Source organism: Neomonachus schauinslandi, chromosome 16 (assembly GCF_002201575.2).
Source record: "Neomonachus schauinslandi chromosome 16, ASM220157v2, whole genome shotgun sequence".
Classification (NCBI taxonomy): Eukaryota; Metazoa; Chordata; class Mammalia; order Carnivora; family Phocidae; genus Neomonachus; species Neomonachus schauinslandi.
The window spans coordinates 28,544,365-28,571,001 of record NC_058418.1 but is presented as its reverse complement, the minus strand read 5'-3'; the positions used below and the strand labels follow the sequence as shown (position 1 = coordinate 28,571,001).

Sequence of the window (26,637 nt, the reverse complement as noted above, 5' to 3'; positions counted from 1 at the left end):
AATTAGTTCTCTTAACTGATTGTAGCAGATTCAAATTATCTTACACCAGTTAATTCTTCAAAAAAAAAAAAAGTGCTACTAATAATGGACTATACCTTTGATCCTCTGAGCTAGGAACAAAAAATATCTGACCCCTCCACCCCACCAAAACTCGTATCCTAGACCTAGCCCCCCAACCCTGACCCCACAAAATACAAGTTCTAGTTTAAGAAACGTGGTTAGCTGGGCGCCTGGGTGGCTCAGTTGGTTAAGCGACTGCCTTCGGCTCAGGTCATGATCCTGGAGTCCCGGGATCGAGTCCCGCATTGGGCTCCCTGCTCAGCAGGGGGGAGTCTGCTTCTCCCTCTGACCCTCCTCCCTCTCATGCTCTCTGTCTCTCATTCTCTCTCTCTCAAATAAATAAATAAAATCTTTAAAAAAAAAAAGAAAAAGAAACGTGGTTAGCTTAGTAGAATGTGGCGGCCCTGATCTGCCTCCAAAGGCCCTATTTTAAAACGCAATCTTTAAGAATCTAAGTAGCAGTGAACAAAGTAGTGCATTAGTTTACTTAGGTCTTGAGAAATAACACTTGTCTAAAGTGAGCAACATCACTGGAGTTAGTACATCTCTATCCGGATATCTCTATGCTCGTTCTACAAATAGTCTCTTTTTGTTTTTTTTTTTTAATTTATTTTTTTAAGATTTTATTTATTTGCGAGAGAGAGAATGAGAGACAGAGAGCATGAGAGGGAGGAGGGTCAGAGGGAGAAGCAGACTCCCTGCTGAGCAGGGAGCCTGATGTGGGACTCGATCCTGGGACTCCAGGATCATGACCTGAGCCGAAGGCAGTCGCTCAACCAACTGAGCCACCCAGGTGCCCTTGTTTTGTTTTGTTTTAAGTGAGCTCTACCTAGAGTGGAGCCTAATGTGGGGCTTGAACTCAAGATCCTGAGATCAAGACCTGAGCTGAGATCAAGAGCAGGATAATTAACTGACTGATTGAGCCACCCAGGCGCCCCTAATAGATAGTCTTTCAAAGTTGAAGACTGCCAGAAGTGTTCTGATAAATACATACTAAATGCATCATAAAAGAAAATAACTCTCCTTATAGTTTAAATAAAAGCACCAGGACCTTCTAATAATCCTTATATAAAATTGTGTATTACAAACCATAGCAATTTCCATAGAAACATTCACTGCCCTTGGGAATATACCAATAAGGAAATGCAAAAAGCAAACCACAAATTTACTATTACTTGTTCTATATGTTGTGGCAGAAAGTAAGTATGTGTAATGTTCGCTTCTGGATTAATGTTGTGTGTGTGCACCACAAAATCGTCAGCATTTTATGAAGCATGTGGATAATGTAAGCAGTTTGAGCTGTTTCGCTAACATATCAATAAAGTGGCAATTTGTTATATAGCCAAATCTAATGTCGCTGATGCTCCAACTAACAACAAAGACAGATGTTGCTAATTAAGTACGCATTAAAAAACTGTTAATACTGATACTCCATTAAAACCATATGATAATGAGACTTAAATCTTTAATCAGAATGATCAGCAAAACTTTATATATGGAAATCTGTGTTTAAGATGTTTTCATTTGAGAAATAAATATTTGGCCTAGCTATATAGTGTTTTCATGCAAAATCTTTCTTTTCCCCTCCAAGGAGAAATAAGATGTAGGAACAGAATATGAAGATGTCTCTCTTTTGTTTCCTTTTAGCAGACATTTCATACGCCAAGCCTCGGGGATGAGGAGTTTGAAATCCCCCCTATCACGCCTCCTCCAGAGTCAGACCCTGCCCTGGGCATGCCCGATGTTCTTCTACCCTTTCAAGGCCTCAGCGATCCATTGCCTTCCCAGGGAAGTGAATTCACACCCCAGTTTCCCCCTCAAAGCCTGGATCTTCCTTCCATTACAATCTCAAGAAATCTTGTGGAACAAGATGGCGTGCTTCATAGCAGTGGGTTACATATGGTAGGTGCTACATTTATTGTTTGAAAGTGTTTGTTTTTTTTCAATCTTTTGCCCTTCTCATGGTAGAGACCTGAGGATTGTTCTTCCCAGTGCCATTTAAACACAGGGACAAGAAGGTTATGGGTTGGTTGACGATCACCTCAAGGAGGATGACCCAACAAGATCCTTCTGACTTGAAATGATTTTCAACAAGTCTGATCCATTGGTTTGGAAGTAGCCAATCTTCCCTTGGCTTTGGTCTAACACAGAGAGGTACTTGAGTCGAAAGTTTGCCCAGGAGAGGTTTTAGAAATAGAGGCCCTTACCGGGTACCTAGGTCTTTTGCTTTTGTTGGAGTATAACATAATGTTTATGATACATGATTTGCACCTACCTCAAATGAAATATCAAACTGTGATACAGAGAAAGGGAAAAAAAAAAATTGCTCATAGCCAGCAGAGGAAAATATAGAGTGGGTTATTGTGTGAAATATACCTAATTGTGTTATTTATTGTCATAAACATGGAATAAGGCACTCCAGAGGGCCAAAATCACTAATGCAATAATTTTGGTTCTATTTTTCTTAGTGTGCAATTATAGTCAGCAATCACCAGAGTAAATCTGCTTAAGTATTTTAAACTCTTCTGCTGGGATTGGTTTTTTTTCCATCATAGTATATATAATACATTTGTGTCTATCTAGGTGAAGTACTAAGCAGACATCTTAAAACAAGATTAATAGTTTATAGGGCTTTCTTTTTTTAACCCTGCTAAAATGAAACAGATGTGTTGGTATAACAAAAAACAAATCCTATTGCTTGTTTACATATTTCTCTGCACATTAGGACCATGCCAGTGATGTTTATTGGTTTCATTGTTAATTCCCAGATAACAACAGATGATTGCAAAATATATAGTGGATTAGCAGCACAAAGATTCAGTGTGCTCTCTGAAATATAAGATTACTTTCCCAAATAGGATTGTGGCAACATAATTTTCTTTGCTTGTGATCTTTTGTGTTTGAGCTGAACATCAGGGTTTTTATTTTTACTTTTTTGTCAGAAAAGAATGCAGCGAACAGTCGGGAAATGGTCATTAAGTATTCATAAACGTTCCTCGCCATCGCAAATAATTGTTTCCTGTGGACTTTCTTACATTTTTGTCCCTTTGACACTGGAATGGAGGGTTCTCCTCTGTTCCTCTACAGTCAGGCTTGCAGTTGCTGTGCCTGGAAATCATAAAAATAAAAAGGGTGTTTAGTCACCAGGGGAGTTTACCGGGGTTCGCCATTATTCATAGATGCTCAGCGAGGCTCATTTAAGTTGCAGAAATAGTTAAAAGACCATATAATGCATGCTAAAATGTGTATTTTATTAAATTGGTAAATATTTATTAATAATATAAGAATCTGCCTTTAAATTAAACATCTGATGAATTACCTTGCCTTAAAGCTATAAAACTGTTATTGCTGCTATAAAAAAGTGTAAAGGAGGCATTTTGACTATGAAATTTCATTTCATGGTCAATTGAATTTACTATATTGGAAAGAACTAAAGATGGAATCATAAAATAATTATGATATTCACATACACTCAAAGAACAATGCTTTCACAGACTGGCCTTGGGAGAGAGGACTCAATTTTTAATGCTTCTTTTGTAATGTATTGCTAATCACTAAAGCAGTTGAATTATTTCATTGATTTTTAAAAGTAGAAGTGCTTTAGCTAAGTGCAGGCTGTTGTCATGGTATTTACATGGACCTCATCGCATTTATGGAGTGCCTTTCTGAAGTTTTGCTGAACCTGAGTGATATTTATTTTGGCTTGAAACAAACTAATCTTGTTGAAAATTCTAGTAGAATTTCACCTTGAAGAAATGTCATGGGATTTTAAATCACAAATGTTGGAAAAAATAAAATGTACTCAGACAGAATTATGATGAATACAATGTGTCGTTGGCTTTGTTCTATGTACTACCTGACATGTTCACCTATAAACTTGAATTCAGAATCGCCAGAGGCATGGTTAAAAATAGGCTATGTCAAGGTTCTTCTATATCTCCCTCCGGGTACCGAGTTGGCTGGCTACATCATAATACTCCACAGCAGCTCCTCGGAGATTTCCCTTAGGAAGGTCACCAGAAAAATAATAAATAATACTTTATACATCATGCATTCGGCTTCCCAGTGTGCTTTGGATATTTCATACCTTAGGCAAGTAAGAAGTTTTATTATCCAAATGAGTATGGTTGTCTGTTAAGGATTGCTGCGGTGAATTAAGACTGTCCCAGAAGGAGAAAAGCCAGCTTGTTTATGTTGTATTGAACCAGCTTTTCTTCAGAGCTTCATTGGTTTTCCTTTAGAAAGACTGACAGTTCTGTCACATTACTGATTAGCTGCATTTTTGTTGGCAACAAGCACGTGTTTATCTTCCTTAAATTTATGCCCTTATATGTAAAAACAGAAAGCAGGAACAAAAAGGAGGGATTAAAAAGAGTCCAGTGATTAGGATTCACATTTCAAAATACGCAAATAATGCCCTCGTAGTCAAAAGCAAATTGTTGAAAAATTGAATGTCGATGCATCTGTGACTTCAAAGAACAACCCTGATTTGCGTGTGGTGGAGATGTCTATTTTAAAACAGGACATGGCTGGCCAGTCAAAACCAACAGTATATTCTGGTTAAAAAATCTTTACCTCTAAGCATTATTGTCAGTACAGATGATCATCTGGAAATTATTTTAATCTCCAAAAGATTGCAATTCTAAAAATCTACAACGTGAGCTCCAAAGGGTTTGGTGTTTCATTTTTTTTAACACCTCTCTATAATCTGCCCAGCCTGCTGAGTAGCATTAATATCAGTAGTACATCAATTTCAGAAAGTGGATTATTTTTACTAGACAGCTATTGTGACATATTGGGTCAGTCATAAATGAAAGATATTCATGCAAGCATGCAATACTTGTAATGAAGTCTCACTCTGACCTTCTGTATGATTGATTCTGTAATTTAGTTTTCTGAGGCAGTGCCTGAAATGAAATGAAATCATGTTGAACAAGTTTTGAATACCCACAGTGCACCAGGAGAAGAAAAATCTGCAGCCCTAGAGGCTTGAGAGAGCAGCTGAACGATTTATCTCTCTGCTATTATAGCCTTTGCCAGCATTCAACATTTCTTTCTTTTTTTTTTTCTTATTTGGCTTAAGTACTTAATTCTGCAGGTAGCTGTAAATGGGAAAATAAAATGCTGTTCAGATTTAAAATGACAGGACAGGAGTATGTGCAGGGGACTGATAAAATATCTTGAATAGAACTGACCTTTCATGTAGCTGAAAGTTACTGGGGGATTCATCCTCATAATTACCATATAGATTATTTTTATTTCTTTCCTGCAATGAAACATTTCAGAGAGCAGTAGTGCTGATTGAATGAAAATTGAACTTGTTAACATTCTTTTCAGCTTAGCCTGTTGTACATAACAGAAGGTTAGCTTTGATGAATTTCAAAATTCTTTTTGATATCCAAGAAACAGACAGTAAAATAATTGTCTCTAGCCTGATAGTTTGTATGCCCCCCAAAAGAGAATTTATAAAGCACACTGATAATTCACATACTTTTTCTTCATACATTATATTTCGTGTTTAGAGGACTGACATTTTTCTGTTTGATATTGCTTTGGATTTAATTGTGATACCGCATGTTTACAGAAAATGCTACTCTGGTAATATCAAACATAGAGTTAGGAAATTGAAAAGGCAGGCGGTGAGGGGAGGCATATTAGAGTACGGGAGTCTCTGTACCTGTTAAGGAAAAAGAAAAGGGGAGATAAGAGAAGATATGCATGCAGAGAAGAAAATTAAAAGCTTTGAAGTATTCATAAGACTCTTAAGTCACACTCTGGGCAGATACCACTTTTAACCAGAGACATGGGGCTACATCAGAATAACACATCGAAAACTACCAGGCCTATTTTCAAAGTTTTTCTCACAGTCGTTTGTTACGGCTCTGATTTCAAAGTTGAATTACTTTCGTTTTTACGAAATGACTTTCATGCCATTTTTATACTTAAAAAAAAAAAATCTTACATTTAGAGAAATAGCGGACTTTCAATTAATACATTGTTTTAGCCATGTTGCTAAATGTGTTACAGATAAAACAGTTACTTCATGGGTCATTAATGTGTTTAATGCGTGGAACGTTCTATTAAAACAAGCCCTTATTATTGTTATGAACGTGTTCATTGCCATTGTCAGTAGGGTTTGTAGAGCTACGTTCCACAGGACAACTGCCACATAGCCATTGGAGGGACCGACATTCTCTCATACAGATTGAATGATTACTTCAGCTAGATATTATTTTTGGTCAAGGGATGCTCAAAAAAGTATTTTTATTCTGAGTCAACAGTAGAAAAGGCACAACTTACCTAAACAGAACACCCACTTTGAGTGGAGCAGGACCTATCTGTTTCAAGTCCAAATTATCAAATTGAGGGCGCCTGGGTGGCTCAGTTGGTTAAGCGACTGCCTTCGGCTCAGGTCATGATCCTGGAGTCCCGGGATCGAGTCCCGTGTCGGCCTCCCTGCTCAATGGGGAGTCTGCTTCACCCTCTGACCGTCTCCCCTCTCATGCTCTTTCTCACTCTCTCTCTCTAAAATAAATAAAATCTTAAAAAAAAACACAAATTATCAAATTGAAACGGTATGAACCTTTGACAGATATTTGCTGAGACCTACTAAAGTGCCATATATTGTTCTTAACAATTAGAGAGCGGTTATCCTATGGACAAAGTGGCTTTCTTGAATATCAGCACCTCTTCCAGGTCATCCAAAAACCCGGAGTCTGGTGACTGCTTTAAAAGATGCTTCTCATCCACAGTCACTTTTAATTTAGCAGTTACTACACCTTGACCATTGCCTGCCCCAAATACACAGGCCACAGGCACTTTTATGAGCTGCGTTTTTTTTTTTTTCTTAAAGATTTTTATTTATTTATTTCAGAGAGAGAGAATGAGAGAGAGAGAGAGCACATGAGATGGGGGAGGGTCAGAGGGAGAAGCAGACTCCCTGCTGAGCAGGGAGCCTGATGTGGGACTCGATCCCGGGACTCCAGGATCATGACCTGAGCCGAAGGCAGTTGCTTAACCAACTGAGCCACCCAGGCGCTCCTGAGCTGCCTTTCTTTGTAGAGCAAATAGCCTTGTACCATACACAGTTTAAAATCAATATTCTTTATTCTGTCTTTAAGGTTGAGTTAACTTTAGGGTCATCTATTTAAAGGGGAGCATGTTCCAAATTTCTGCTAGACACCAATTAGCTTGTGTGTGAAGTGTGACACGTGATCACTTGCTTGATTGATAACACACAAGGAAAAGTATTGTTAGAAAGTTATGCTGTGATTTATTATATCTTGTTTTTAGCCTATATAATCTGTAGTTACCTACTGTATGGTCATACCGCCAACACCATGGGTCAAGGACAGGAGAGACACCATTTTAAATCCCCCAGATTGCCGAATAAAACTGGCGTGAGGCTCAAACATTTTTTTAGAGGGATGAGGGTTACTCTCTGTGCTCTTGCCCCATTTCCTTTCATTGTGGCACCTGTCACTCTTTGAAATGGCCTCCTTTGCCCATGCACAGCCTGTCCCCTCCTCTCGCCCGTCTCATGGGCTGCTCGTCAGGCTCGCGCCTGGAACAGTGTCTGGGCTGGAATACACTAGGCGCTCAGTGAATATTTTATTTGTTGCATATATGAATGAATGAAAGACTATGTATTTGCTATTAAGAGCATACCTTGACTACTAAGTAAAAATGGAAGAGAGGCCGTTTGAGGTATAAACAGCTGTAAACACAGAATTCTGCTTTAAACTTTTCATTGAGGCCCGAATGAAATCAGCACGGAGCTGACTCCTTGGTACAACAGAGGAGTTACAGGGTCTACGGATGAAATACCATTAAGTGTTTTATGGTAAACTCTTGGAAACTTTATTTTGCTAAGAAACTATTAATTAACTTTCGGGAAGACTGTTTTTCACAAAACACTCATGTGTAGGTATGTTTGATTATAACCCTGAGGGTAGCTATTAAGTAAAAATTATCTATTTCAGTGCAGATATTTTGATGAAGTTAAGGTTTGTGGTATGTAGGTCTGTAATTAGCCTTGCTATGCATTGCATTTGTCATAACGGCGTTTGTTTCAGGGTTTACTGGGGTTAGTAATACACTAGCTGTGCATGACAGTTGATTGTTGTTCATTTGGAGACAAAATTTTAACGTTGCTGTGGGACATAACTTAAATAATTGAGCATAAAATTACCGACCTGAATTTTATATTCGTAGTTCTCTGATCTTTATTAATACAAAGCAATTTGTATTACTGATAATTGTTTAATTGCTCCATTTCTCAAGAAATATTGATTAAAAAACCACCCCAGTGCAAATATGTTTAGTCACACGTGCTAATATATTTGGGTTATTTGCTTCTTAATTAGATGCTATCCTCTGTTATGAAAACCTAACATTGGATCATTACAGAGAATATTTATTTGTCAATGTGCACGGAAGGTGCACATTAGATGTTTAAAAATCCTTTATGGCAAAATCAGCCCAGGTGGAAGTAAGCAGCACCGTCGTGAGAAAAAAACAGAGTAATCATGTGTGATAGCTCAGATAAGATATCAATTTGAAAGCCTCTATCTTGCATTTGCAAAAGAAACCAAAACCCAATACTTGAGGATGTGTAATTATATACTACTAAGTGTGCAGCACAAAGATATTATAATAAATGCCAGTGAGGAAGGAAAGGGGTCCCACTCATGCACCAAGAAGGTGTCATGGAGGACCGGCCCTTGCTCCAGGCCTGATGGAATGAGTGAAAACAGATTTTAGTATGTAGAGGAGGTAGAGTTTTGTTGGCTGAGAAAGTAAGAACAAACTGCCCATTTCCCACCACCACCACCACCGACTGCCCCCCCCACCCCCAAATTCCCACATATCTTTATGTGAAGCCTGGCCAGGGTAATACCCCATTGTAATTTACACAGTGAGGACATTTTTCACCTTGCCAATTTCTTTCAATCTTGATTAAGTCCAGGAGAAAGTCTCGGTTTGGGGCTAATAAGTCTTCCACACCTCTTTTATCCTTTTTAAATAAGACAAAGCAGAGGTCTGGCTTGGAGCCTTAGGCGGGCCCCATATTTAGAAGACTACAACGGTGTTGTTTCCTTTTCTTGGTATTTATTTGGCATTCCGTTGATCCAGGTGTCCCCAGATTTTAATTTATGCTAGTGATCCAAAGTTTGCTTTTTAATATAAAATTATTCAGATTTTAACAGTTCACTCAAATAATTAATGTTCAGGAATAGACTGGATCTCAGGCAATTTAAGAAAATGAGGGACCACTACCAGAAATATCCATTCCATGGTTTCCTGTTTTAAAAAAAAAAGACAGAGGCTCTTTTATCAGGTGGAAAGAGAGGGGAACCTCAGCTGAGCACTCCCCACACCAAGACCTATGCAAACCTTCAAGGCTTTGTTGAGTTGTACTTATGGGCAAATAGAAGGCAGTGCGCGTCCTATTATCTTGTGAAGTCCATGGCCTGCCCATTCAGAAAGGCTTGGGTGCTCTTCAAAACGTAGGTTAAAGTGTTAGGATATATATTTATATTTATATTATAATCAAATTGCCCACCATGGATTCAGATGGGTTGCCCCAGGAGGTGCGATCAGTTAATATCTATTGGAATAAATAACCCCGCTAGATAGATAACCAAGCCTTTATACTTGCCGTGACATCCGTCTACACTGTGAATAAAATGCAGACTTCCTAGAATAGACTATAAGACTTACCATTTTATGGCCATTCCTTGCCTCTCCAGTTTCATAGCCAGTCCTGCTTTTCCTGGCCTGGTGACACTGGCCTCTCCTTTACTTCCTTGTGCGCCGGGCCTTTGCACATACTCTTCTCTGCCTTGGATGCTCTTCCCTCTTTTCTAGCTTAGTAGCTTCTACTCTCCCTTTACACCTTGGCTCTAGTGGGTTGCCTCCTCAGGAAGCATTCCCTGATGACCCCACCGTGCACAGTCTGGCTCAGTCCCATTTCTCCAATCCATTGCATCTCACTCTTCACCTGGCCTAACCTGCTCCCACCTGTACTGGTATCCTTTCCATTTCTTAGGCATGCCAAGCTCTCTCCCACCTCAGACTTTGCACATGCTGTTCCCTCTGCCTGGAACATGACTTCTTTCCCCTCCTTTCCTGGTTGGCTCCTCCTCATCCTCCACACCCAAGATGTTTTCATTATAATTGTCTAATAAAGTAGTTCTCAAACGATGGGAATTTTGCCTCCCACCCCCAGGGGACATTTGCCAATATCTAGAGACATTTTGATTGTCACAACCAGGTTGGAGAGGGGAGGATCCTGGCATCTAGTGTGTAGAAGCCAGAGATGCTGCTAAGCAGTCTACCATGCCCAAGATACTCCTCCCCCAACAAAGAATTATCCAGACCACAATGTCAATCCTGCTGAGGTTGGGAAGCTCTTATCTAATAACATCAGAGGACAGAGTGAGACCAAGAAGAGAGGAATGAGTTTTTCCCAAAGGATGCACCGCCTTGGAAATGATACAAGTGAACTCTAGATAGAAAATGTAATTGTGAAAGCTACCAGCATTCAGCTCTTACGTCGGATATAATCGTGGCAATCTGTTATAACCCACTAGTTGCTTTGCCTTTCAGTGATCATGGGTAAGTCCTTTAAGACTGAATTTTAATAAGTGAGAGGTAATGATTTTCAAAAATGCATTAAATTTCTTAGGGCTTTATCTGTGGTTATATATTTCCTTATTGTGTCGTGACTACTAGGAGAAATTGCGAGCAATTTTTGAGGAGTATATATGAATTATTCTTGCCTATGCTTTGTCAGAGTAAATCTATTAGTCCGTTCTAAATTATGTTTAACTCGGGTAGTGTTTAAAAGAATCATGGGCTAGTTTTCAAGGATTTGAGCATCGGTATATTGGTTTCTCTGGCCTGGCACATAGCAGGTGCTCAATAAGTAACCTTTAAACTGAGCTGACATCTTTCTTTAAGTGGGAATCCTAAGATCAAAGGAAGCGTCTTTCAAAGGTTACCTTTTTTTTATGGAAAAATGATTGGAACTGTTAAGAATCACCAACTTCCCCAAGGTAGTTGTGAATAATCGGTGGCCCTAAAGGAACTTGAATTTCTAAAAAGACCCTTTTACCATTAATCTTCCTGTACTGTAGTCCTCACGCATAGGAAGTTATTATGGGACAGCTGTAGACCATGGCAAATGCTAGCACATTATAAGGCATCAGTGATGTGGTTCAGGAGTTACTTGAAAAGACTTTAGAGGCTCTTGGTGTATTGTCCCATGGGAGATAAGAAAGATGGGGCCAGCACGTTTGCCAGCGTGAAGGCTATGTGGATGGCTCTAAGTTTTGGCAACACCTGGGCCCCACTTCATGAGTGGTGCTTCATGAGTGGTGTTCCCCCTGTCTCCACAGCAGAAAATCCCCATTATTTCTCTCTCTCTCTCTTTTTTTTTTGAAGTAAAATGTTATGAGCACTCTCAATTTATAAAATAAATGAATACAGAGTGCTTTCATTGAAGGGCGGGGTGGGGGGGTGATGGTGGTAGAGAGCCCGGGGCCCCATTCATCCCTCTCTGTCGACACATGCCTCCACCATTGGGCCATGGCTCCCTCGAACACAGTTTTCCCATCAAGCTAGCTCCGTGACATTGCAGGTAGAAGCTAGAAAGAGCTGATGAAGCCAAGAAAACTTATTTCTTGGCCTCTGTTTGACCATGAGATCCATCTGGAATGCTATAGATGTGGGATAAGTCAATCAAGTATCTGTACATGCTAATTTTCATAGGCATTGGAGCAATGCAACTTCTGTGTTAATGAGAAAGTTGCATCAATCAGATCATCATATTTCACGGTCATGCCAGTCAGCTAATTTATTCTTTTACAATCCAAATTAAAATACTTAATTCAAATGGACCTGGAAGTTGCTCATAAATACTTAAAACATCTAGATTTAATTAAGTCTGAAAGGACTTTTAAAATGCATTCTGAAGAACCTATATGGAGTGTAGAATAAAGAATAAGATAGCTTAAGGAGCGTCTGGCTGGCTCAGTCAGTAAAGCTTGTGACTCTTGATCTCAGGGTTGTGAGTTCAAGCCCCACGTTGGGCATGGAGCCTACTGAAAAAATAATAAGAAAACTTAGAAAAAGTAAAAAGAAGAAGATAACTTAATTGCCAGTAGTTGGAGGGTGGCAGTGATCTAAGCAAGCAATGGTGGAACTTCAAAAGAACATGGAAGAGTAAGGACGCCTGGGTGGCTCAGTCAGTTAAGCGTCTGCCTTCGGCTCAGGTCATGATCCTGGGGTCCTGGGATGGAGTCCCACATTGGGCTCCCTGCTTAGTGGAGAACCTGCTCCTCCCTCTGCCTGCCACTCCCCTTGCTTGTATGCATTCCCTCTCTCTGACAAATAAATAAAAAAAAAATCTTAAAAAAGAACATGGAAGGGCACCTGGGTGGCTCAGATGGTTAAGTGTCTGCCTTCGGCTCAGGTCATGATCCCAGGGTCCTGGGATCGAGTCCCACGTCGGGCTCCCGGCCTCAGCGGGGAGCCTGCTTCTCCCTCTGACCCTCTCCCCTCTCATGCTGTTTCTCTCTCGCTCGCTCTCTAAAAAATAAATAAAATCTTAAAAAAAAAAAAAAAAGAACATGGAAGAGTAGACAGCTCAAATTTTTGAGGAGAAAAGGCTAACTGAGTGGTAGAATGCTAATCAAAAAAAAAAAAATAGGATAAACCAAAAATGTAAAATCCACTTTTGTGATTCAAGTCAGCACAGGGACACCTGCCAATAGAATGTGATATTTTAGGAATAGTGGAAGAGGATATCGATATTGTCAATGAGACAGGGAAGAGTGGGATTGTTCTGGTACATGTGACATGTTTTTCCAGGGATGGCACAGCAATTTAAGAACTCAAATTATTAACGAATGGGAAGTTTATATATTTAAGATGAAACCCTGACAATTAGCCTATACTGTTTTAATGACTCATTGATCTTTTTAGCTTTTCCTGACTAAAGTGTGTTAGTTTTTTATCCATTTTGTGTTTTTTTTAAATAGAAACGTTTAAGATGCTCTCCTCTTTACCCTTACAGTTCTACCCCTTATAATGTAATCATTGTTAGAAGTTTAGATACTCCATGGGCGCCTGGGTGGCTCAGTTGGTTAAGCGACTGCCTTCGGCTCAGGTCATGATCCTGGAGTCCCGGGATCGAGTCCCGCATCGGGCTCCCTGCTCAGCAGGGAGTCTGCTTCTCCCTCTGACCCTCCTCCCTCTCATGCTCTCTGTCTCAAATAAATAAATAAAATCTTAAAAAAAAAAAAAAAAAGTTTAGATACTCCTTAAAAAAAAAAAAAAGGTGGGGAGCTATCCTCTGTAATTATTTTACAACTTGTTTTTTCAATTACGATATTTTGGATATCACTGTAGGTCACTGGTTCTCAGATGGGAGAATTTTGCCCCTCAAGGGATAACGTCTGGAGATATTTTTGATTGTCATGACTGGTGGGGAGCGAGATGTTGTTACTGGCATTTAATAGAGGCCAGGGTTGCTATAAACATCCTGCAAGGCAAAGGACAGCCCCACGACAAAGAATTATCTGGTTCAAAATGTCAAAAGAGCCAAGATTGGAAACCCTGTTCTAAGTCAATACACATAAATCTGATTCATTATTTTAAAAAGCCTCATAATACCTTATGGTATGGTAGATCATAATTTATTCAACTAATTTCCTGTTGATAGCTACAGCTTCTTATTTAGTGGTGTTTATATATTTAATATTAAGAAACCAAATGCTCCAATTTAGATATTTACAACTCATTTGTTGCTTATTTAAAGAGCAAAAATAAGTCTTATCAGAAAGACTCAAAAGAACACTTAAAAATTTGTAGGCTTGTGTATAAAATTAGATCCTGGGTCACTGTGAGTCAAGAGAATTTGGTTTGAATAAAAATCACAGACTCACACTAAATGACAAGTCTTAAAGTAAGTTGTTTCAAAGCATGTCTTCATTTCTTTGATTCTTTGGAATTAAAAAAAAGAAGCAGCAACAACTCTAAAGCCTTTTGTATGACTGCCAAAAACAGAAGGCTACTTTTGAAGGGACTGCGGTAACTTCCAGAGAAGCTAACTCTGATGATCTCTAACTCCTCCTTATACATATTTTTAAAAAAAATCCATTAGTCCATTAAGTCATGGCGGGTTGGAGGAAAGAAAACAAGGCAGGTTTAAGAAGAAGAAAGTGATATCCAATCCTAAAGACATTGAACGACTTCCAGATGCCACTGATAATGTAATTCAGAATTGGAATGACCCTCTGGTTAACCACAGAGGGTTTTATAGAAAGGGTCCCCTGAAGCAAACAGATGTTGGCTCTGTGCTTCCCTAAGCCTATCCTCTCTACATGTCAGATGCGCTCCTGGAAGGATAAAATAAAGACTGGATTTGCCTCCCCTCACAGAGCTGGGTCAAGGGGAATGGAACCAGAATGTGTGTGTAAGAAGGATGGAGGACTGGACCAAATGGTGAGCCAGAAAGGCCTGAACCTCTGCTTCAACCCTTTCCTGTCCGTTTCCTCAGTAAGAAGCAAGAGTTGGAAGTTTTCTTTCTCTGCCTATAGTCTTTTATTATTTTCTTTAAAAGTCATCCAGTGACAGTTCTCGAGCAAAATAGACTAGGCTTTGTGCTTTTGACCTTTCAGCTTTGGGGCATGAGTCCTTAGAGTTAATGAATAGGGACCATCATCCTGGAGTAGGGCAGACCTATCTAAGGAGTGAGTGCTAACGTTTTCAGCTTGTTGATACTTGGGAAAACTAAGAATCCCACCCCCCCTTGTTATCTGTTGCCTTTTTAGGACCAGAGCCACACACAAGTGCCCCAATACCGTCAGGATCACTCCTTGATCATGAGGTCCATCGTCCACATGACTGATGCTGCTCGCTCTGGGATCATGCCTCCCACTCAGCTCACCACCATCAACCAGTCTCAGCTCAGCGCCCAGTTGGGGTTGAATTTGGGAGGCGCCAGTTTGCCACACACGTCTCCTTCGCCTCCAGCAAGCAAATCCGCGACCCCTTCCCCTTCCAGTTCCATCAATGAAGAGGATGCCGATGAATCCAACAGAGTAAGTTGACTGCTTTAGTTGTCACCCACCTGAGAATTTGGAATCACCCCATACTGTGTCTTTGAATTTCACTCATGGTATTACCTTCTTTTGGGATTTGGCTAGCATTTAAATTCATGGCAGTTTAATTTTTTTCTTCACTCTTTTACTGACTCATTTTCTGTGAAAAGCGTGTATTCCACTGGAAATTGGGAGATCTGGCTTCTCCTACTGGTTATAAGGCATTGAACATGTCACCTAACTCTTGTAGGCATGATTTTTCTCATTCTGCGGAAGGGAGGACTTCCACTAGATTCCCCAGGAATTCTGAAGTGCTCTGCTTCTAAGTTAATGTTCATGTGGATAAGTTTCATCCAGTTAGTTGGCTGAGCCACTGTCACATTTGACAGACTTGCACCTTCTCTGATGTTTATCACTTAGTAAGTTCTAATCATTCCATATCCCTGCTTTTGTCATGGGGAGTGATAATTCCAATATACATGGTTTGAAATAAAAACTTAGTTTCAGGGAGGACTTTTCTGAGTGCTTAGAAAGGTATTCTGTTTCAATAAAGTAACTTATGCTTGGTACACTTATTCGTTCCTTATTCATCATATTTTTTACACCTACTCTGTGCTTGGCCTTTTACTTAGTTCTGGTGATATAAAGATTTATAAGAGAATTGCTACCCCTGGGACTCCCCACTGGGGATGAAAAGCAATGTTTAAAACTAGCTCCAGATGCGATTAGAGGTATAATTGGTATATCTGGTGTGCGAAGATTGTAGTCGATTCTGCTTGGGAGAGTGATTTGAGGAAGACTTTGTTGAGAAGGTGATATTTGAATTAGGTCTAAGAGGATACATAAAAGCTTGTGAGGCAGAAGAGAGAGGCCAACATTCTGGTCAAGGGAGCAATGGAAGTACACGTCAATTTGTGAGTTATCATGAACGGTTTGATATGGGGAGGAAAGAAATAGGAATTGAAGAAAACAGTAGCTGAAAGGTGGTAGCCTTTCTTGTGCAGGTAGCTGAGAGCTGAGTAATTATTTGCATAGAGGAGTGGCATAAGCAAATTTATGCTTTAGAAAGATGGCTTTGGCTGTATAGAGAATGCATTACAGAGGGAGGGACTGGAGGAAAGGAAACTGATCAACACTTGCTATAAAGTGTTTCCTTTCAGCAAAGGAAGGAATGGACAGGAGGTACAGATTAGTGAGACATGTGAGAGGGAGAATCCTGAAGTTTTGGTAATCCACTGGGATTTGAAGGCATAAAAGATAAATGGGGTTTTAGTATGAGAGCCAGCATGGATATTAGGAAATGAGAGAATCGGCCCAGAAAGAGGAGTGTTACTTTTTCTCCCTTGGAGGAGATTAGAGTTTGGCATGGTCTGGGTTGAATTCAAAGCACCCACGTTTGAGTCTAGAACTCAGTTCATGGGAGGTGGGACTACAGATTTGGGGCCCATCAGCACATGGATGTGAACACATGGAAGTAATCAGGATTTCTCAGAGTGTATAAGGAGCAAGTCAAGGCCAGAGCCCTGAGCATCATTTATTTTTAAGTAGCAAATGGAAGAAGAGGAACTAGAGAAGACAGAGTGAGGAAGAGGAGGGAAGGGAGGTTAGATATATTGCAGGGATTTGAAGAAGAAGGATTTGTTCTGTCCCGACATGTTAGCACCCTACTGGACACAGATTGGGTAAATGCATTGACAGTCTCTCCACACACTCACAAGGATTTCTGTGAAGGTAAAGTGAGAAACAATGATTATAAAGAAACTCAAGAGATGTGAATAAGGCCCAGCTAAGTTACAACTGGCCAGGACACAATTCAAATGGATTCCTTTCATTTCACTCACATTTCCACAGATCTTCTACTCAACGTTTGCACCATACTGAAATTGTGCTGGCTAAGGAGAACCTTCCTTATCTGCGACACCTTGCTTACTCCATTTTAAGCAAGGGTCTAGGTTCTGTGTAAAGGCAAAGAATCCAATTTGTTATCTTTTAAGCAACTGAGCCGAGAAAGAAAGATTAAAATTATCGTTGATGGTGTCTCTTCGGGGGAAAACTACTTCTCCACCTTCCCCAATGCTCTTCAGTCAATTACACACAGGTTTCTTTCAGAGAATTAATTCTGAGCTCTTGTTTAAACTGTGAGATTCTTCATTTCGGGTTTATTCTTAAAAGGTAATGATGATTAGGGCAAGTCATGGTTATCCAAGGAAGATATCAAAGGTTGTCGCCATTGGAATGCTGGTTTACAGAGAGCAAGATTGAGCTGTTTTTCTTTTGGAAAGGCTACTCTGAAAATTACTCTCACCTTGTCATCAGTCAGGGCATCGTTGGTACCAACAGTGCCAACTTTTCTTCCAGGAAAACAATATATAGTTGTTTGACTCAATTAGGAAAATCTGTGTCTATTTTTTTCCCCCCATGGGGCTAAAGCAGTATTTTTCACTGAAGGAAAACTTGGCCCCCGCTGAAGCTCTAACTGAAAAGCATCCGAGTCTCTTACAAGTTCAGATTCATTAACTAGAGTTAAACAAGTCTCGCTTATCCTGAGAATTCAGGGGAAAAAAGACCATTGAAAATGATTGACTTAATCGTGAGTTATGGAAGATGGCATTTTGGAGAAGAGTTGAGATGATGTGGCTTACCATCATTTGAAGTGTGTAAACTACTTGTATGAAGTCCCTATGTTGTTACCACTCAAGGAGGGCCACGGAGAAGTGGACTTGTGGTTTCCCCCCACCTTGAGGGTCCAGAGCTCTCAGAGACACTTTACTTAGCAGTGTTCCCCCTAAGAATTTTAGTAATCGGATTAAGTTCTAAATGCCTCTCATTCAGAAAATAATGACACTCTTGGAAAATTTGAATTTAGGGTTTGAGACTCAAGGCCATTAAAAAGCAATCTGTTAGTAACTTGAGTCTATCTCTGTTGATCTTCCCCATGGCTGGCTTTTAAAACCGATTTTGTCACACATTTCAGCTTTCCCGATGAAGTTAACTGCAAAATGATCTTCAGTTCAGTCCTATTGTAATCTAGAGGGACACAACAAGGCTGATACATCTTTTCTCCTGCTTCTCTGATAAATGTATTATATGATCACTGAAATTAGATGATGGGAGTGGCAGGTGAATCTGGAGCTCCGTGGTATATAGATGTGGGGAGCTATACCCCTGTCATTTCTGTGGCTTTGATCTCAGCGAGTTCATATGGTAGATATGTGTCAGGTTCTCACTGTCCCTGCGGCAGCCAACTTCCTGACCAGAGTTACTTTCTGTAGGACTGTTTTCTTATCGGTCTTTTTAGCCTTGGTGATTTTAAGTATCAATTATTGTTCTCTTCTAGGTTTTTAATTTTAATAAAGAATATCAATTTCCTCTTTATCTCCAGTTAAAGGAGTTTTGACATTTTTTTATATTTCTTGTTAGCCTATTCTTTCGAAAGTTATCATGACTTAAAGAAATAAAGATGACCTTTCTCTTACTGTGCAAGCTCAGGGCTTGTAGCTAATTTCCATTGGAGTTTCTGGAGACCCGTGAGCAAGGTAACATTCTGGTAAAATAAAAGAAGCTTTGAAAAATCGATTCAGACTGATCATATATATGGCACGTGACTATGGCCAGGGACCTCATTTAAAATATCTAAATATGATCAACATCCCGAATTACTTAGATTTACTTCTAAAATCTCTGAAAATGTAAACTATTTTATGTGTACACATGTAATGCGTGTATATATTGCACGTACACACACACACACACACACACACACACACACACTTTATTGCCTGGTACAGAGTGTTCTGTTTTTCATGACTCATAATTGCTATTTAGAGCATATGTTGTGAATGTATTGAAGATACTTCTGGGTCTCATTAATCAGTGTTCTAAATGCTAATCTCTGCTGTCCAGTTAACTCTAAGAAAGCTCACCCCTCCCCTGCTTTTGCCGGGGATTCCTCTGTCGATGAATCAGCTGAACAAAACCTTCAAAAAACAGTTGCGGACCTGGGTAGGTCTTGCCGCCTTCTCTGCGAAGACATTCCAGGCAGTGAATTTTCTTCCTGCTTTGCAGGCCATTGGAGAGAAAAGAGCTGCTCCAGATTCTGGCAAGAAGCCCAAGACTCCAAAGAAAAAGAAAAAGAAAGACCCCAACGAGCCGCAGAAACCAGTATCAGCATATGCCCTGTTTTTCAGGGACACACAGGCTGCCATTAAAGGGCAAAACCCCAATGCCACCTTTGGAGAGGTCTCAAAAATTGTGGCATCTATGTGGGACAGCCTTGGAGAAGAACAAAAGCAGGTGAGGTGAAGATCCAGCACAGTCCTATATGAAAAAGTTACCAGAGTATTTCTTAGATTTCTTTTTCTTTTCTTTTCTTTCCTTCTTTCTTTTCTTTTTTTTTTTTTAAGATTTGTGTATTTATTTGAGAAAGAGAAAGAGAGCACGGGCTGGGGTTGGGGAGCAAAGGAGAGAGGGAGAAGCAGACTCCCCGCCAAGCAGGGGCCCCCACGCGGGGCTCGATCCCAGGACCCCGGGTTCATGACCTGAGAGAAGGCAGATGCTTCACCAACTGAGCCACCCAGGCGCCCCTCTTATACCTTTTCTGAGTGAACATTCACTTAATATGACTGTTTCTCATCAAGGCCTTTCTAAGCTATGGAATTTAGAAACACAGTTGTATAAATCCAAGCCCCTCTCCCATTATATGGATTTCTCGGTCCCCCTTAAGGGTGGTGTTCAGAACCCATTCAGAGGAGAAATGGGGAAATTCAGGCAGCATCCTGCATGCATGAACTTTTGATGATCATCTTTTCATTTTAAGTGATGTGGAATTTGCCCCCTTTGTTCAGAAAGGGCACTACAGAGGGATTAGGTCCATCCCACTTGCCTTTTCTTTGATCATCTGTCCAAACACTTGTGCCGTCCTGGTGGGTCTCCAAACTTTGAAGCTACCTCTGCGAGTCTCATTATCGTCACTGGGCATTTGAAATTTTATTGCCAGTTCATTGGAAAGCTCGGCCATATGAGAGGTGGTATTGAGAGATTAGTCAAGCTGGTGGGAGATACTTCCTTAGGACCTTGACTCCTGGGCCTCCACACAAATGGAGAGGAAGAATGGCTTCCTTGCTCCTTGAGTGAAACTCCCAATGACCATTAGTAGGAATGGACGTTCCATGTTCTCAGAAGACTAGACCTCTCTTAGTAATAAAATAGAATCACCATCTCAGGAATAAAGACGTGAGGATAACCCTTGATTTTTCTTTACACATCATGACCTCATTCCTACTAGCTTGGGACGGTGCAGCTGTAGGATTTGCCCATATGCGGTGAGTTTATTGTTGTATGTAGCACACTGATTTTCTGTCCCAGAAGTGTAATCCTAAGGGACTGGCAGACTGCTACCTCTTTTAGCTCTGGAGAAAAAGGTGGTTGCGCTTTGGTCTAACACACAGCCGTCAGACACCCTTAAGAAAAGGAAGCGCCCATCACGTTTAATATATTGGGACTTGTTTATGTAACTCAAACGGCCTCACTAATGGAAATTTCTCATCTTTTAACTATTTCTGACCTTTTTTTTTTTCCTTCAAAAGAAAACCGCGGTGGTTTCATCTTTTCTCTTGTGTCTTCACAACACTGTACGCATTGTGGTTGGTTTTTGAATACTCTGATTCGGTGCCGGTTAGAAATGTGTGTGAGGGAAAGAAGGCACTGATGGAGAAATTCATTATTCCCTATAACTTGAACCCTTTGTAGCCAATTTTACTCTCCTTGCTACTGTATCTCTGCCTTAGCATGAGGCCCTCAGCTGTTTCTCTCAAAGCATCTGTCCTACAACCGGAAATCTTGTTTCCATTTATCAGCGGAAACATCAAGATTGTGTTCCAGTGAGGGAGGCAGGGTTTTGTTTTAATACTTCTGTGTGTGTGTGTGTGTGTGTTCACATTTAAAAATCAAAGCCACAGAGATCAACTTTTTAGGTGAGTTCTGTTGTGACCTCATTTGTGCGACCGTCATTTTATGGCTGAGAAATTGTATGCTAAAGGTGATCCTAACTGTGGTCTTTTTTTTTTTTTTATAGGTGTATAAAAGGAAAACAGAAGCTGCCAAAAAGGAATACCTAAAGGCCTTGGCTGCATACCGGGCCAGCCTCGTTTCTAAGGTAAACCTGTGTGGGGATGGCGGGTCTCTGAGTTACACTGTTGAGAACAGCCCCCGAGCGTTGAAAACATCAAGGCAGCTCCCCTTAGAGTTGACCAAAAAAAGGCATCTTGAACAACTCATAAATTTAACTTGTTTCCATGAGAGGTGACTGCAGTGATGGCCCCCAAAATAGGAGTTAATGGGAGCTTCTGAATCTGAATTTTTTCCAGAAGATTCCCTGGTCTCTCTTTCTGTGTGTTGAAACTATTTAACAAACACAAATACGAAAGACAGATCTTTTTTTTTTTTTTAATATTTTATTTATTTATTTGAGAGAGAGAGAATGAGAGAGAGAGAGAGAGCCCATGAGAGGGGGGGAGGGTCAGAGGGAGAAGCAGACCCCCTGCCAAGGAGGGAGCCCAATGCGGGACTCGATCCAGGGACTCCAGGATCATGACCTGAGCCGAAGGCAGTTGCCCAACCAACTGAGCCACCCAGGCGCCCCGAAAAACAGATCTTTAATAGCCTCTTTATCTTTGCTTTTTGTCAGGGACCGAGATCTGTGCAAATGTCCGCTATTTAAACAGGGCGGTGTTTTGGTCATATCTGGGATATCCTATTATAAATTCTCCAATGGTTATGTTATTGTAATGGGGGATTTTGCATTTTTGACCAAACTGTTCCACATCAGATAAATAAATAAACCTCATGATTATTTAAAAATAAAATTATGCTCCAAGTACTTTATATAAAAAAAAAAAGACATGTATATGTATTATACATAGAGTATAAAATGGACCCTGATGTATTATAAAATGCACCGGTATCCCAAAGCAAATGTCAGTCTAGATTATTATTACCTTGATCCAAAAGGAGCATGAGCTATTAGGTTCTATTTTAACATTTAATTAACTTTGTCTTTAGCCTTCCTAGAATTTAGAGAGGCTTTGGGGAGAATAATTTGAACTAATGTTTTTGCTCTTGATGTATTTCCTCTGGCAATCGGGGATTCCATTCCATTGTCATGCTTGTTGCCTCAAGTACCACATAGGGCTGCAGGGCATGGTGGGCGTTGCTGGCAAAGCCATTTAGAAAGGGTTTAATTCCTTTTTTCTCTTCCTCACCTGAGCTGTTTCTTCTTTATATTAAGATCTGCCAAATCAGATGAGGAGAGGTCCTCCCTTTTTTCCCCACTGTCAGCTGTTAGGACACCTTCCACTTCATTAGAAAGAGAAAACATTCATCAGGTCAATAGCAAAACCTTTTTCTCTGAGACGCTGCAAGACACATCATATAAGATGTACCAGTCCTGGCCTCAGATTTGCATATTGGCAGACGACAGCTGAATGTGTGGGCTACAGATGTTAAGAATGGAGGTATAGCTGGCTAATGAGATAGGGTGACGTGAATAGAGGAACAATGCCCATGTACTTCCTAAGTGGATCATTTATTCATTCATTTACCCAGAAGCAGGAATAGGTGATCTTTGTGCATTAGAACATGAATAATTGACCCCACATGGATTTCAGCCAAGAGCCGGTATCTCAAAAGGCATTCAGGAAACAGTAACCACGACAGGGCTCATTGAGTCAGGTAGAAGGGATACTGTGAAAGTTATACCCTGGGTTCCAGAATCAGGATTCAGAAGTACCTCCGAATGGAAGTCAGCGATTCCCAAAAACCAGTAGGATGGAATAAATCTAAAATAGTGTTTTTGTTGGGGGTTTTTTGTTTTGTTTTTTCCTTAAGTTAGTGCAGTTTGAGAGCATCCTTAATTTATATTCCGAGCCCTGGCAGGGAACTAAAATAGTCCTTGAGGTAGAAGTTCAGAATAATTTCGTCTGAACCAAAAGTATAAGATAGCTTCTAATGCAGTGATCTCACAGGAAGTAATATCCATGGTACAGCGTGATGATGAGACCACATCTGAAGAATTGGTTCCGTTTTAGACCCCACAATTTAAAGAAGGAATGGTAGCCAACCGAAAGCCCATCTGGATGGTTGCCTCCAGGATGGTGAGGACTAAAAATCAGACCATATTCAAATAATTAAAAGAATCAGGGAGGCAAGGATTTGGGGGCATGTGATCTTGGTCCTCAGGTTCAAGGCCATCATGTGGGAAGCCCAAGTTTGAACTCTGTGCCCCAGATAGAAGATCTCATCCAAGGAGTGAGGTCTCATCCAAGGAGTGAGGTCACAGGCAGCAAAAATTCAGCCTTCATTAGAAATCATGAGTAGGGTCGCATCATATATGCATTTAACTTACACCCCTACATTCAGAGCCTGGGCCCCCTCTCTTAAGATGTGTCTCTACTGTATTACTTATAATCTTCCCAACAACCAACAAAAATTAATAGGAGCTTAATATTAAAACCTAAGGGAGTAAACCTGGCAGGCAAACAAGATCTCTTTCATCCACTCATTTCTATTCGCCACTAGGATGGCATCTGAAAGGCACATTGGTGTGATTCCCCAGGTGTCTAAATATAGACTTCCCTGGTAGTTTCATCCTAAGACTAGCTGGGTGATTTTTAAACATTAGAGTATAGAAGAATTATTTTCATGTGTATATGTACAACACTGTATGTATTTTACCTTATGGGTGATTTAATAGTTTTTTAAACATGATGAATGAGTCTTTGCAGGTTTCTTCTTACCCTAAGGCTTTAGAATGTGCCCTTCCAGTAGGCATGCAACGCCACCAAGCCTCTGCACAAAACCAGAGAGTTGTCCACTGCTAGATGGTGCTTCACAATGATAGTGGGTTCAAACAGAAGCCATCAACAATGGCTTCTCCCACACTGAGTGATTTTCAATCCGAGATCACCTCTGAGGTTCCTTCTAATGGTAGATTTTTAAAATGTGAGTAATACAAATCTGGAAGTAAACATTCCATATCATTGAAGAGAGTGGTTATCAGCTCGATGCTTCCAAGGTGCTCCCACTACCCCCCTCCAGAAACACCTAATTTTGTGAAGAGTAAGAGAAAAAATAGTGAGTGCAATCATGTCAATCACTGTTGCATGAGTAAAAGTATTTATTTTTGTGGAGGTAATTATATGTGTTCAGCACAGAATGTAATAGGTCATTTCTCTCCAGAGTTGAGCCTCACATCAGATCAGTTGTTTATCTTGTGATAGGTTATTCAGTCACCTGAGTGTTGAACATTATCCCCTCATTTAGGACTCCTGTGATAAATTGTGGAGATCTTTGAAAATATTGGGTAAACTAAATCAATTTCTTAGGTTGTAAAATACTTGCATTTAATATCTCTACGGAATTCAGTTGCATTTTTCTTATATTCACATGAGGACTGTCACACACTGCCATGCACGTGCAGAGCCTCGATGTTTTCAAGTAGTGGTTTTCTAGTAATAGTAATTGTTAATTCATAAAAATCACCCACATATACTAAATGCTTCCATGGGCCAGGCCCTATTCTAAAGGCTTAACAAATATGAGTTAGTTTAATACTCACAACCTCAATAGAACCCCATTTTATAGGTAAGGAAACTGAGGAACAGTTGGGTGAATTTAACTTGCCCAGAGTGACAAAGTGGTTAAGTAGTAGAGTGCGATTTGAACGCAGGCAGTCAATAACTCTGCTCTTTCAATATGCTTCTTAGTGATGTGGGTTAGCTCAGACTTAACTGCTGGAGAAGAGTTCATCTTGAACGTGTGTATCAGTCACCTTTTGCTACATCGTGCTGTGTAACAACCAGCCCCAAAGCCCAGGGATTTAAACAGAGGAGTGTTTATCTCAGAGGGTGCCAGGGAACTGGCTAGTTCTGCAGTCTAGGCCCATCAGGATCCACTAGTCCTGCTCATGCGTCTGCAGTCAGCATGGAGGTTGGGGCAGGGGCTGGGCTCATTCACCTATGTGGCAGTTGCCTGGCTGGCTTTTGAGTGGTGCCTGGGCCATGTCTCCCTTATCACACACATGGTGATGGCAGATTTCCAGAGTGATTGGAAGGGCACAGGTCCAGCCCAGATCCCAGGGGTATGGGATTTGCCTCTATCTCTGGGGAGGGGAAGCTAAAAAGTCACATGACAAGAGACTTGGGTCCAGGGAAGAATGGGTAATGGCGGTCATTTTTTTTAAATTCCATTTTCAATACTTGAAACCAGTTAAATCTTGTCAGTCCTTGGGTATCTAAATATTTGGGGATTTTTCTCCCCCACCATGCAGGCTGCTGCTGAATCAGCAGAAGCCCAGACCATCCGCTCTGTTCAGCAGACCCTGGCGTCCACCAATCTGACATCCTCGCTCCTTCTCAACCCTCCGCTGTCGCAACACGCAAGCGTGTCAGCCGCCCCTCAGACTCTCCAACAGTCGCTCCCTCGGTCGATCGCCCCCAAACCCCTAACCATGAGACTTCCCATGAACCAGATTGTCACATCGGTCACCATCGCAGCCAACATGCCATCGAACATTGGGGCCCCACTGATAAGCGCCATGGGAACGACCCTGGTGGGCTCGGCATCGTCCACCCAAGTGAGCCCTTCCGTGCAGACCCAGCAGCAGCAGCAGATGCAGCAGCAGATGCAGCAGATGCAGCAGCAGCAGCTGCAGCAGCACCAAATGCATCAGCAGATCCAGCAGCAGATGCAGCAGCAGCATTTCCAGCACCACATGCAGCAGCACCTGCAGCAGCAGCAGCACCTGCAGCAGCAGATCAGCCAGCAGCAGCTGCAGCAGCAGCTGCAGCAGCACATCCAGCTGCAGCAGCTGCAGCACATGCAGCACCCGTCCCAGCCTTCCCCGCGGCAGCACTCTCCCGCCGCCTCCCAGATGACGTCGCCCCTCCCCGCCATCGGGAGCCCCCAGCCGGCCTCCCAGCAGCACCAGTCGCAAGTACAGGCTCAGACACAGACTCAAGTACTGTCGCAGGTCAGTATTTTCTGAAGACGCCCGCGGCAGGCAGGTGCATTCGGATGTGGGCGCGCGGAGGAGCGCGGCGGAGGAGGGTCCGCCGGGCGGCCGCGGCCGCAGCTTGTAAGTTGCTGGTGGTGATGCAGAAATGTGCAACAGATCACATGGTCCTCTCAAGTGTCTATTAGATAGGCAATAAGAACACAGTGTAGCTGAGTATCATCTTCTAGCTGACTATAAATCACTTTGTTTTTAAACAAGAGAAGCTGTGCTCTTTTATGTGATGCCTTTTTTTATTTATTCAGGCTATATACCTACAATATGTGAATCAAACCGTTTAATGAATCCTGGGACATACTGATGACTGTAAACTGGCCTCTCTGAGTCATAGAAAATGGCCTTATTTCCCCCAGAAGTGAATAAACCACACTTCGAGGCTATTTGAACTTCCGGAGCCCT

The 26,637-nt window shown here is 41.1% G+C and overlaps 1 protein-coding gene across 1 annotated transcript in view; it reads left to right on the top strand.

Annotated features, from left to right (window-relative positions):
- TOX3 (TOX high mobility group box family member 3) overlaps positions 1-26,211 on the top strand; it is a 103,291-nt gene extending 77,080 nt beyond the window's left edge. The window contains exons 3-7 of the mRNA XM_021704713.1: positions 1,708-1,962; positions 14,901-15,170; positions 19,236-19,463; positions 21,244-21,324; positions 25,495-26,211. Coding sequence (XP_021560388.1) covers positions 1,708-1,962; positions 14,901-15,170; positions 19,236-19,463; positions 21,244-21,324; positions 25,495-26,211 — 1,551 coding nt within the window. The remainder of the gene's footprint in view (positions 1-1,707; positions 1,963-14,900; positions 15,171-19,235; positions 19,464-21,243; positions 21,325-25,494) is intronic.
- Positions 26,212-26,637: the final 426 nt, after the last annotated feature.